Here is a 13518-nt window from a genome sequence, read left to right as displayed (position 1 = left end):
TTCATCGCGGTGTGCGGGCCTCTCACTGTTGCGGCCTCTCTTGTTGCAGAGCACAAGCTCCAGATGCGCAGGCTCAGTAGTTGTGGCTCACGGGCCTAGTTGCTCCGTGGCATGTGGGATCTTCCCAGACCCGGGCTCGAACCCGTGTCCCCTGCATTGGCAGGCAGATTCTCAACCACTGCGCCACCAGGGAAGCCCTTGGTTTTTTTTTTTTAATGACACTTTGAACATTTACAAATGAAAAACGTGTTTGTTGGAGAAAATTCAACAAATCCGGCAAGTAAAAATAAAATAACCTCATTTTATAACCTGCATTTTCACTAACTGTATCCTGACCATTTCTCAGACCACTAAATGTTTCCTGCACATGTTGTTGTTTTAAATGGCTACATATAATTTTATCTGATGGACATACATACATTCATTAATCCCATTATTGGACACTTTAGTTCCCATTTTTTCTAGGCAAACGTCTTCATAGGTAAATCCATGCGGGAATTCTTAATTATTTCATCCAGATAAATTTCTGGAAGTGGAATTAGTGGGCCGAAGGCCCTTTACCTCTTTTAGGGTTTTGATAGGAATTGCAGTTTGTGTTCCTACCAGAAGGGTATGAGAGTGCCCGTTCTCCCATACTCTTTGCTGATGGCATCTTAGTTAATTCTTGGAACACAATTTCTTTAATCGTGAGCGCCAGGAGTTGTGGTTTTGGATCCCTACAGTGTGTAAGGTCTCTACTGGTACCTACAGTAGAGGGCGTAAACGGGCCCTATTTCTTTCCTGACTAGGGCTCCTCCCACCCTGCTCTCTAGGACCCTGGGAAGAAGCAGCCATCCTTCCCCAGGTGGAGGAAATAGTGAAGAAGTTAACAGACTGGTGGGGCGAGCTACAGGACTTTGTAAGAAGCCTTGGGCACCTTTGGCTCTTGTAACTAAAGAAAATTAGCATGCAGCGCTGCTTACTGATGCACAAGCACGTGTGTATATTGGACACATTTGCCCTCCAAATGTTCAATTCAACAAAGATTCGTCAGAAAGCATGTACTATATTCCAGGCGCTGGGGCAGAGAACCCGAACCCCAAGGCATTCAGTCTATAGGGATAAGATAAGTGTGCAGATAGCACACAGCACGGCAGCTTGGGGTCAGTGTGACAAAGGGGTTTCTGAGGACGAGGTCACACCTGATGATTTGTTGAGCACCTTCTCTTGTGCTATGGTCATGGGTCGATAAGGTATAAATGCCAGAAATCACATTGCTCTGGGTTCCTCCACTTTCTAGCCGTGTAGCCTTGGGTAACTTGCCCTCTCTGAGCCCTGTTTCGTCACCTATAAAAGAGCGATAATCCTATTTACCTTGTGGTTCTTCTGGAAACTAAGTGTGATAGTGAAGGTCAAGGGTCTGGAAAAGTGACTTCAAGTAGTAGACACTCAGCACAGGGAAGCTCTTCCTTTTAGATGGTGCTTTTTCCATTTTGCAGGGAATAAGGCTCTAACGTTCAGTTTGTGCAGGACTTCGACATTTTTCAACGCTTCCTCACATCTCATCTCATTTAACCCATTCTCTTAGTAGCTTTGAAGTTCGCCAAGCAGATGGTGTCCATTGCAAAAATAAAGAAATAGGTGCAGAGAGGTTGAGTGAATTGGAAAGATCAGACAGGTAGTTAAATGATAAAAACAAAACCTAAGAAATTTTTACTTAAAATTTTAACTTAAAAACTTAAACTAAGACATTTTTCCCAAAACTACCACAGACATTTTTAAAAATAGTTATCATCTTATAGTTTTCATTACTATCAATATTTTCTTTCTAGATTACCCTACTGCTTCACATCTTTATTTTTTCCCCCAACCAATCATACACACATGCAATACTTTCCCTGAACTAAAAGTGAATTTTTTTTATTTTTTTAATTTTTTTTTCTGTTTGGCTTTACTCAACCTCTTATGTCTGTCCTCTCGGTAACCCCACTGGATCCAAAATGCCTCTTTTGCCCTTTGTTATTTTCTGACACAGAAGGAGCCCCTCCCCGTCTTTGTTCCACTTGACCTGAGCACCTTAGGGCAGCCCCTTTCCAAGAAAGCTGTTTCTAATTGGCTGGCGGCAACTTCTCTCATCACTGAGCCTCAGCCAGGCTAAGACTCGGTGGGCCACTTGATGCAAGCCCTCCCCGCACAACCAAGAGGTCACCATTTCCCTGTGTTGTTACCAAGCAGTGCAGAGACTCAGCTGGGTGTGTGGAGTTGAACATATAGAGAAGAGGGGTGGGGGAGGGATCCCTATCGTTTATTTATTTTTATTATTAAAGTGTAGTTGATTTACTCCCTATAGTTTATTGAATCCCTTATTAGTAGGTACTCAGTTATTATTATTGAGTCCTGTATATAGGACACTACTGAGTAAAAATGTTCAAGACACGTCTGTTGTTTAATCTCCTTTACTCCCCATAGCTGCCATAGCTCCATTTTACAGATGAGGAGACTGAGGCTCAAAGATGTTACATGTGTTTCTTCCTTAATGCATTATTATTTAGTAAGGGATCACTTTCATCCATGTGTCACAGTTCTCTCTATTTGACTAAGTAAGAACAGCCAATTGTCTTTTATGTGCAGAATTTAATGAGTACTAAGGGTGTGTGTTTTGTTGACCAAAGTGTGTATTTGTTTTTGCAATGAAAATAATTGGAAACTGTATTTATTATTTTATTCTAGCTGTTATTTTCACTTAGAAAAAAACAATGATTTAAATGTTTTTTACGTGTACATTTAATCTCTGCCTTGCTTAAATGAAGATTTAAGCAAGTTTCATGACTTGAATAAAGCCATATGATCCATATTGCACAACTCGGCATCATCCATGTCCCAGAGAACCCATGGGTATAGTCAGCTGCCAGCGTTAGGCAAAGGAGCCATTACCTGCCTTTGGCACATTGGGATTTTTCTTTACCTTAAAATTTGATGTCATTCATCACAAGGACAGATTAAATGTAAATTTCTGATTTAAAAAAAATGACATTGGCTCCCTAAATACTCTCCAGGTCATAGAATCCTAACTTAGACTTCGGTCTCTTTCTTCATTCTCTGCCAGAAAGACTAGGGCTAAGAAAGAGGGAGCAGAAACACATCGTTTTCACAAACAGTAACATCATCAGTAAACAAATGTGGAGAAAATGTCCACACTCACAAATAATCAAAGTAATGCAAATTAAAACAACAATGAGGTCTGATTTTTCACCTCTTAAATTAGCAATACATTTTTAAAACGATGAGGCTAACACGCACGGTGAAACGGATAACACATCCATTGCTGGTGGTTGGTGTAAATTGGAAAGCAGTTTGGTAGAATGAATAAAAAGCCTTAAAAATGTTTATATCTTTTGATCAAGCAGTTTCATTCCTAGGGATTTCTGTAAGAGAAATAATACAAAAGAAAGAAAGACTGCAGTGTTTATCACTGTGATGTTTAGATGTTTAGAAAGTTAAAAAAAAATTAGGAACAATCTAAATGCCCAATAGTAGTAAGAATGGTTTATTAAATTATTGAGTATCTGCTCAGTGAAATATTATGCATCCATTAATTATCATTCTAATGACTATGGAGCACCGTGGAGATGCTTATAGTAGAAAAAAACAGAATGTAAAACTATGCACGAGCTATGATTGCAAGTAATTTTTAAATGTCTGCATGTGGACAGAGTGAATATTTAAAAATTAAAATAACCATGTAAGGTAGTAGGATGAAACATTCCCCCCCACACACTATTGTGAATTGTTATCTTTGTAATTTAATATGCATGATTTTGGTTTCTCTACTCCTTAAAAGTCAAAGGGCCAAGTTAGCCTTCCGTTTCCTTCATCTTTAGCGGGGGGGGGGATAGGCTCAGAATGTCCCAGAGGGAGTTCCCTGGCTGGCCTCTTAGCGATGGGGTTGGATGGAGCCCCTGTGCTCATGGCAGGGGTCATGACCCTGACACCAACCCCCTGACCGGGCTTCTCCCTGCAGGACATCACCGAGAATGGCTGTGTCCCCACCACAGAAGAGCAGCTGCCAAAGACTGCGCCGTCCCCACTGGTGGAGGCCAAGGACCCCAAGTTCCGAGAAGACCGGAGGCCAATCACAGTCCACTTTGGACAGGTATGTACCCTGGCCCTTCCATCTGGGCTTTTTGTTATGTTTCAGCAGACGATATAGCACATGTAACAGTTTTTCATTTCGGCTCTCTCTGGCAAAACAAAACAACTCCATGGAGTTTTGCACATCTCAAAAGTTCGCTTGGTGCAAACATGTTTCAAAAAGGTGAATTTTCAGAAATTTTGAGGAGACAGCATGGCTCTGGTCGTAAACCAGCTGAACTGTTGAATGAAGTCATTAAATGCAGCTGCTGCCTCCCCACTCCAAGATACTCCGTTTAAGGTGCCTCTGTTAGCTAAGCATCTCATTAGAACACTTTAGCATCCCAGGCCCTTCTTTGCACCTTCAAATAAAAGGTAACAAGCAAAGTCTTAAAAAAAATCAATTAGGAGTTCTTTATTAATGTACTTCCTGAAAATCAATTCTGGGTGTCGTGCTTCTCAGAGTAAACACTCACGCTACGATTCTCATGATCCGATTCTGTAACCAACTGTTTTCGACCTGAGCGTTTAAAAATTGTCCAGTTGTTTGATTTTTTGCTCTTAAGTAAAACATATAGAAACTGAAAATTTTCTTATCCATTTCCTATCAGTGGTTATATTTTTGGTTGAAAAAGGTTGTATACCCTCCTCTACTCTTGAATTAACTCTCTTGATTAGCAAAAGTCATAATTTTTTTATTTGTGAGAAATGGCTCTGTTAGCAAGCTATGACTGTAACAAGAATTTGCAAGGTTATTCATTCTTAAATCACCTGATTCTTTAACCATTTATTAGATGATGAATTCCATCCCCATGATTAAAATAATCTTCATGGTTTTATCTTAAATATGATGCTATTTTATCACCTAAATGATCTAGAAGCATGCATTTAAAACGTTCCTGCTTTTAGCAGACATTTATCAAGTGCCTGCTATGTACCAGGCTTTGAGCTATTTAGAAATGAAGGGAACTAATGAAATTGTTGCTGTGGGTTATTATTGTGAGGGATGAGTTTGTTGAAACATTAGAATCTTCCTCTGTAATCGATATTTTTAGATAATACATTCATACGTCTTAAACTTGGGGACATCCATCCCCCTTTTCTGATTTTACACTTAAAAGGGATGTTATAAAAATTGAAATGTAGCCCAAGAAAGAAACGTCCACAGGGCAGTGCTCATCTGATTAATGATTATCTTCAAATTGCGTCAGTGTTTGCACCCCTGAGGAGCTGCCTTCTCCTGGGGCTCAGGCCTGGCTGGAGAAATCTGCGCCCCAGTTCCCTGGCTGTGTTTGCTGAAAGCACAGCCTCGGTCGTCGCCAGCATGGCATTCCAGAGCCAGCTTCCTGCTTTCCTTTGTCCTCATTCCTGCACACACTAACCTTCCCATGAAAAGAGCCCCTCTCTGGAGTTTGGAGCCCATTACAGAGAAAGAGGGGGCGGGGGGGGGGAGGGATTTCATGGTGTTAAACATTCCGTTTTCGAAACACAAAAAAGGAGGCCCTATTTGAAATGGAGAAAGACCTTCTTTCCATTTCAGCGAGAAGTAGAGATGCTTTAATGTCATTCCCAGCTAAATGCAGAATAAGAGCGTGTGTGCGCACGGGTGGGGGATAAACAATTAAAAAAGCCACCCCAAACTCTGTTGAAATAAGAGCTGTCTGTGCCTTCACAGGTCTGTAAACTGGAGAGGATGAAAGTGGCTTTTTTTCCCCAGTTTGTCACTTCCCTCACGTGGCTGCCAGCATTATGCAAGTGTACAGGAAGGCAGGGTTTTTTTTAATGCATGCATGTGGATTAAGGTCAAGCCCCAAGTATCAGCCATGCAGCGGGCTCTCCCTTACAGCTGCAGCCGCAGAGCCTACCCACAGCCGCGAGATGCCTTAATTGAGACGTGCTGTCAAAGTGACAAACACATTTGCATACAGTCTACACTCTATTTATTTTCTCTGGAAAGGTCTACAGTCTGCTGTTGGTTGAACATTCTTAATCAGTTTGCTGTAAGTGAACTGCCAGCCAGCTCACTTGTGCCGGCCGCTTCTTCATTAGGTGACAGATTAGCTGCAGGGGGGATGGGCCACAGAAACCGCAGACCTCTTTCTTTTAACTCTTTCCAGCTTTGCCCTGGTACTAGCTTGTCCTTCAGTCCTTCCCTGGGCGCCTGCTTTGATGGGCCATTGACCGGAACACGCAGCGTTTCTAGAGCACCTACTACCGGCAGACATGAGTTTTAGGGGCTAGGTATTCTCAAAGAAGTCCTTCGAGTTCCATTTCAGAATTTTTTGCCACACTCTCCTCTGTACTCCAACTGTACCATTTTTTTTACTTGATATTTTTCTTTAAACAGACTCCAACCTGACATTTATACCAACTTTACCCTCATCTTATGCAATGATTGTTGGTAAAACCATAGTTTGATGTACTGGTCCAGTTTTTTCCAAAGGTGTATCCAAAACAACTTTTTTAAGTGTCCATCCATGTATCACCTAAACTACTCATGTAGCCCCAGCAGTACATATTCTCCTCTTGGAAAACATGTGTCATCTCTGCCATAGTCCTTTGAGGAAGGAATCATTAGCTGTATTTTATGGACCCAGAGCCAGAGCTCAGGGACCTTCCCAGGGCCACATTGCCAGCACAGAAACCCAGGACAGTTCACCTTCAGAACCCATTTCAGGTCCGTCACCAAGCAGAGACATCAGCTTCTGTTTGAAATGTCTAGTAAAACTAATGTGTCCTGGAAAAATAATTTCAGCCAGCCAGACAGTGCACACTAACCTCAGAAGGACCCTCGCCTTGAGTCTGTGTGCCCACGGATTTCATTCTCTAAGAACGGTTAGCTTTCCACCGGGGCAGAGACTGTTGAGATCTTTATTACATTAATCCCTCAGAAAGACCCTCGCCTTGAGTCTGTGCTCCCATGGATTTCATTCCCTAAGAACGGTTAGCTTTCCACCGGGGCAGAGACTGTTGAGGTCTTTATTACATTAATCCCTCCACCTTGCAAAGCTAGTGCCCATGGAGCCAGCCAGGGGACTCCATGAAGACGTTTGGCAGGGTGGCAGGGAGCCCAGGGGAGGCCTTTTCAGACCCCCTGGGGGAGAAAAGGTGCTCTCTTGCCTCTACTGCACCAGAGCTTCCTCTTTCAAGGCTATGACCATTCCTCCCTTTAATTCTGCATCTATTCATCCATGTATTGAGACCTACCATGTGCTTAAAAAAAAAAAAAAAAGTACTTGTGGGGCATTATAAGGGGGACAGAATAGCAAGTGGACAGCCCAACTCAGAGTGATGACAACAGTGAGAGAGGTAAGCTCAGGGCACTCTGAGGGCCCCACAGGGGCAGCCTCTTCACCTGCAGGACCACTGTCTGTAGACCTAAGCTGAACCCTATAACTGAAAGATATTTTGTCAACAAACTGAACTCACTAGCATTTCATTTGTTTTCTAAAGCAGACATACGTAACGCCCCTCAGACCTCATCGTGAGCCATGTCAATAGTTCCAGACAAGGGCAAATAAAGGGATTTTTAGTTGGCCTCTACATCCTTATCATGTCTGATTTCTTTAAAGAGTTCAAAAGTCTCTGACTTGAGGGACTTCCCTGGTGGTCCAGTGGTTAAGATTCTGCACTACCAGTGCAGGGGGCCCGGGTTTGATCCCTGGTCAGAGAACTAGATCCCACATGTCACAACTAAAGATCCCACATGCTACAACTAAAAGATACTGCATGCTGCAGCTAAGACCCGGTGCAGACAAATAAATAAATAAATAAATAAATAATTTTTTTAAAAAAAGTCTCTGACTTGAGAATACCTGTTCCTACCTTGGAAAATGTTTAGGAGGCTGTAAATAGCTTTCTTTGTTATTTTTTTTAAGCAGTGTTTTTGGTATTTTTAAATTTTTATTTATTTTTGGGTGCGTTGGGTCTTCGTTGCTGCACGCGGGCTTTCTCTAGTTGCAGCGAGCAGGGCTACTCTTGGTTGCTAATGTGTTTGGGCTTCTCATCGCGGTGGCTTCTCTTGTGGAGCACGGGCTCTAGGTGCACGAGCTTCAGCAGCTGCGGCGCTCTCGGGCTCTAGAGCGCAGGCTCAGTTGTTGTGGCTCACGGGCTTAGTTGCTCCGCGGTTATGTGGGATCTTCCCGGACCAGGGATCGAACCCGTGTCCCCTGCGTTGGCAGGCGGATTCTTAACCACCGCGCCACCAGGGAAGCCCCCTATAAATAACTTTTTTTATTCTCCCAAATTCAGAATCAAATGAGAAATAAGGCCCAGGAGACAGTCAAATGAAATAAAAATGCCAGCTTTTTTACCAATAGGCTAAAAGGAGAATACTGCTTTAGACCTGAGGCCAAATGGGCTTGCTGAAACCTCACCTCCAAATTGAAAAGACTGAGCTACTCCCCACAGGAGACGTGGACAATTGCAGGCAGCGCCCAGGGTGCCTGTGGACTGACTGATGGGTGGGGGCGGGACCACCGGGAGCACAGAGCCTGCTCAGTTCCTTCTCCCAAAGTCAGAGGGAAGCACTCCTCCTCCCCTGGGCAGCCGAGAGCAAGAGGGCACAGAGAGAAGCTAAGGGCTCCCCCCACACTTTTCTCTCCTGGGCAGGGAAGTGGACATTCTCTCTAGTCTGTGGCTGGGGAAGGAGTGAGGAAGCCCTGCCCTCCCCAGCAGGGTCTGGGCGCCCCTCAGCCAGATGTCTTGGCTTGACCCTTCCCCATGTGAGAAATCAGAAGAGGCAGCACCCCCATGGAAACTGCTCTGCTCCCTGCGTTTAATAAGTGGACAGGACAGGCGCTTTCACTTCTGTACTCGTTTAATCGAATCGACATTAGCTGGTAAGGAAGAAGGCCTCATATCCATTGTACGGCTGGGGAAACAGGCCCAGAAGACATTTACTTGATTTAGGAGCTAATTCATACTCTACCACCAGCAGCACCCCTGCTTCTCTCGGCTGAGTGCAGCTCTCCCTCCCTGGCTTGAGGTACTGGACTGGCAGTGGCACCCAGTGACACTGGATTCTAGTCCTGCACACGTGCTGCCACATGCTGTGGGCCTCGGCCAGGGGCTGGGCCTTCTCAGGAGGTGGGAGGACAGGGCAAACCCACTCCAAGACCCCCTTCGTTGTGTTCCCCCCGAGTTGATCCTACAAGCAAAGTAATTGCCTGTCTTCCAATCTGCTAGATTCCAAAAAGTGTGCATTGAAAGGTGTCTATTCTCCCGGTTAAGCAAAGCTCTCTAAACCTCTTTAACATAAAGTTTGAAAAGCCAGTTAAACCAAAGCTCAAACTAAGCGCTACCAGGCTTCCAGGACCTGGGGCAGAGTGGTTTGGATACACCCCCAGAAGCAGCTCTTGGAATACGGTTGCCTGCTTATCTGTGCATACGGAGAGTTCTGCTTTATAAGCGTGAGCTGGGTCACTTAGTGCCAGTCTCGTGCTGCTTTGGAGAAGCTGCCCAACCAGCGAATGCCTTCTCAGCACCCTCAGCTCTGAGCGACCTGAGAAACCCCTTCTGTCCCAAAGAGTCTGGAAGTCACACACGATTCCCTTCAACTCAGCCGTTGCCTCCCAAACACCTCAGACAGATGTTCACATGTTTCCAGACACCTCACACCACAGGCCTGCAGTCTGAATGTGCACTCGCGCCACATTCACCCCCCTCCTCCATCTCCCACCACAGCGAGGTCCATCCACAAGCTCAGGTCCACTCCCCACGCCCCAGAGCCTCTCCCTTCTGCCCTCTGCCACCGCCCAGTCCCTCTCCTCTCCAGCGCCTCTGACAGCTTTGGTTCAGGCTGCATTATCACTCACCTGGACCGCTTCAGAGCTTCCTAACTGGCCTCCGGGCCTCCAGACTCCCCCACACTGCATTCCCCACACAGCCTCACACACAAGTGGCCGTGCCACCTCCCTGCTTCCCGTCTCCCCCGAAGATTCCACCTTCACCCTTGGCAGAGCCCGCGAGGCCCGGGGTGATCTGCCTGTCCACCCTCAGAGCATGTCCCTTTGGTAAATCTTCCCGACTGATTTGGTCGCTCCTGTGTTTGTGCTGCCCCAGAACTTGGCACATGCAGTGCATCTCACGCAGCCTTGTAATTATACCTTTAGGCCCATGAGAATGTGAGCCTGGAACATCCACCATAGGGCTTGGCACTGACCTGGCAGTCAGTAGATGTCTTGGGGTTTCATTATTGATGTGGATTTTCAAATTGCTTAATAATTAATTGATTATTGTTTAAGTACTTGTTGTGTGTCCAGGTTACTTGGTTTTATTTCCATTGCTATGCTTGTAATTCCATTCATTTGAAAAAGGAAAATGAATATTCCATTAGTGGTCAAAATCTACTTCCAAATCACTTTCCATAAATAAGGGTTCTGTTTCCGAGTAGAAACAGATTTGTATTATAGGAATTTAGATCCTGTCTTATTCTGTGTTTTTATGAGCTCCTAAGGTCTAGTCCTAAATGCCCCAGGAACGGAGGGGAGGGGAGAGAGGCGAGCACTGGGACACCCCCAGACTTCCAGGATGGGTCGACCTGGAAAGGAAGAAAGTTGGGAAGAGAGCAGGCAAGGGAAGGAAAGGCCCGGTGTCCCTTGAATTCTATCAAAAAAGTAAAGATTTTATCTGTAAAAGAGACTGAGCTATATAACCAAATGCAAGGTATGAACTTGGATTTTTTTTTTTTTAAAAGCTTCCAAGATATCCTTGGGAAAGTTGGAAGATCTGAAGATGGGCTGGGGTGTTAGGTGATATGTTAGAGCTATTGTTGATGTATGTCATGGCTTTTAGGGGCTTATCTTTATGCCTCAGGGGTACACACTGCAGTATTTAGGTGATGTCTGAAACTTGCTTTCAAATGGTATGGCCAAAAAACTACACACATGCACAGGCACGCACATATGTAACAGCCATTCACAGAGAGAGGAAGCAAATACAGCCCCCATCCCCCCAAGTATGGAGCTGCTGAAAGGCAGAGGCTGATCAGCTGATGAAAGCAGTGTGGTTGAGGGTAAAGCACAGCTTTTAGCATCAGGCAGCCGTGGCCTTAAATTTCAGTTCTGGCACTAACAAGCTGGTAACCTTCACTACGTAACTTAACCTTAGTGAAATCAGTTCTCTCAGCTTTAGGGTGGGGATAATAATACTCACGTCATAGGTCTTTATAAGGATTGAGTGAGGTACTGTCTGTCTGGATCAGCGCTACACATGGGCGCTCGGTAAACATCAGTCTCTTTCTCCAGTGGAGCAAAAGCAGAGCCAGATGTCGGTCACCCACTGACATGGCCTCCCAGTCAGCCTGTCTTCCCAGCGCCCATCACGCCGCGGCTCTCGGAACACACACCCCTCAGTGGCAGCCCCCCTGCACGTGCACACGTGTAACTGACCCTCATGCCTACAGCTCTTGTGGGAAAGTCAACACCTGAACCGAGGAGGGCTGGCATCGTGGGGCAGGGGGAGAGGCACTGGGGGTATGGCAGGGAGATGGTGCCCAAGTCTGACTCACACACGTGAGGGGAAGGGGCCAGGGGGCAGGTTGGGGCACCAGGCGTGAGTGAGCAGGTGAGTGTCGTGGTCTGCCATCCGAAGTCGTTTTCTTGGCCTAACTTATCAGCTGTGCCTTCACAGGCCACAAGGCAGAGCTCTCTGCACGATGCTCCTTCAAGCCCTGTTGTTTTCAAACCGTATTGCCCCCTTTTCCATTGCCCCTTTTTCCACTCTTTCAACCAGATTTTTGCGTGAGAAAGTGAGCACGACAGGGGTGGCCTCCCGCTCCATTCCCTCCAGCTCCCGCGTGCGCCTACAGGGTGGCCAGCAGGCAGCTCCGCCTTCAGTGCAGGCTGGTGGCTGTGCAGAGTTGTTCTGACTCGTGCCCTGCTGATACCGAAGCAGTGTGGTCCCTAACTGGTAGTGGGTTTGTCAGGTCTTCTGGCGGGCGTGGCTGGCTGATCCTGTCTTTCCAGGTGACCTCACTTTCTCATAGCCCAAGTAGCCCAGAGACAGCTTTCTGATGCCAGGTTAACAAGGCCAGGCTTTGCTCCGCAGAGCAGACATGTTCGATTTCAAGAGGAAAAACTTGCCAGTCAAAAACAGAGAAATCAGATTCTGGAAGTTATAAGGATTGGGTTGAAAAATCCAGGCGATTTCTGATTAAGCGTGTGTTGTTGCCTTCTCAGCTAGGATGCCACAGGTAGCTCAGGGGCTCCTGATGTGCCATGGAAGGGCTGAGAAATGTCAGCGGCCAAATGAAAATCCAGGTTCAAAATAGCAATTTGCTTTCTAAGCTCCACCACCTGACCTCCATTCAGCACAAGTTAAGGAGGACTGCAAAGGGCCAAGGACCATAGTCCAGCCCCCTCCTGCTAGGTCTTGGGCACCTTCACAGCAGTTTGAGCACGTCTTATGGTCGAAGAGCAGTGAGGGAGGGGAGGGGGGCCATGAGGCTGAATTGCTCACCACATGCCAGGCACCGTGCTGAGACCTGGAAAAGGGGGTCTGTGTTCCAACGCCAGTTCCCACGAGTGAGTCCACTGAGTCCTTTTAACCAGCCTACTGGGTCTCAGGTATCACCTCCTCTTGCAGAGGAGACAGGCTGAGAGAGATTGGGGGCTTAGCCAAGGTTTACAGCTCAGGAGCAACAGTCAGGATTCAAAGCCATGTTGTCTGTTACTAGACCCCAGCTTCACGCTCCAGCTCTGTGCTAAGAACATGGCAGTTCCCTGCTGAGCTCGCAGTGATGGGGCCAGTGCAGCGCCTTGGCAGGTGGCCCAGGGTCCCAGGATGTTGGAGCACAGGTAAGGCCTTGTTTCTGGCTTCCCTCCAGATCCCAGGCCTCCCTTAACATTTCTGGGCCTCGGTTTGGCACCAAGACAAGAAAGTTAGTACTCTGCTCCCAGCGTAGACTCTGCCCACCAAACCCACCACTAGACACCAGAGGCACGCTGGGTGCTCTCTTCGTATGTGTGAGGGATTAGAATGCAGGATAGAAACTGGGCATGTGTAGGAGTTAGTATTGGGGGTGTCAGGGGCCAGCCCAGCCCCCAGAGACCAGGGGCAGGGCTTATACTAGGAGTCTCCATCAATTAGGTTACTTTGGATTGCAAGAGACCAAAAAAAAAACAATTGTTCACTCATACCAGCTTCAAGTATGACTTGATCCAGGCATTAAATCATGTCAGTCAGACCCAGTTTTTTGTTGCATTCTCCCGGCTTGGCCTCCTCTGCTGGTACCATTCTCAGGGAGGCTTTCCCTGGCTGCAGCAACTCCAGACTGTATCCTTCCAGGGGTGAGACCAGCAGGAGGGTGTCGCTTCCTAGTGACTGCCACATGGGTTCACTCATTGAACCAACTTTGATCATATTGCCTGTCTTAGAACCCATCATTGTGGCCAAGGGTTTTCTGTT

At 46.3% G+C, this 13518-nt stretch overlaps 1 protein-coding gene across 1 annotated transcript in view; it reads left to right on the top strand.

Annotated features, from left to right (window-relative positions):
• The window catches only part of DENND1A (DENN domain containing 1A), a 488338-nt gene that overhangs the window by 432585 nt on the left and 42235 nt on the right, over positions 1–13518 (top strand). The window contains exon 18 of the mRNA XM_065879948.1: positions 4001–4132. Coding sequence (XP_065736020.1) covers positions 4001–4132 — 132 coding nt within the window. The remainder of the gene's footprint in view (positions 1–4000; positions 4133–13518) is intronic.

The sequence above is a fragment of the Phocoena phocoena genome, chromosome 6 (assembly GCF_963924675.1).
Source record: "Phocoena phocoena chromosome 6, mPhoPho1.1, whole genome shotgun sequence".
Taxonomy (NCBI): Eukaryota; Metazoa; Chordata; class Mammalia; order Artiodactyla; family Phocoenidae; genus Phocoena; species Phocoena phocoena.
The sequence above is the reverse complement of the archived record's forward strand: the minus strand, read 5'-3'. Positions and strand labels throughout refer to the sequence as shown.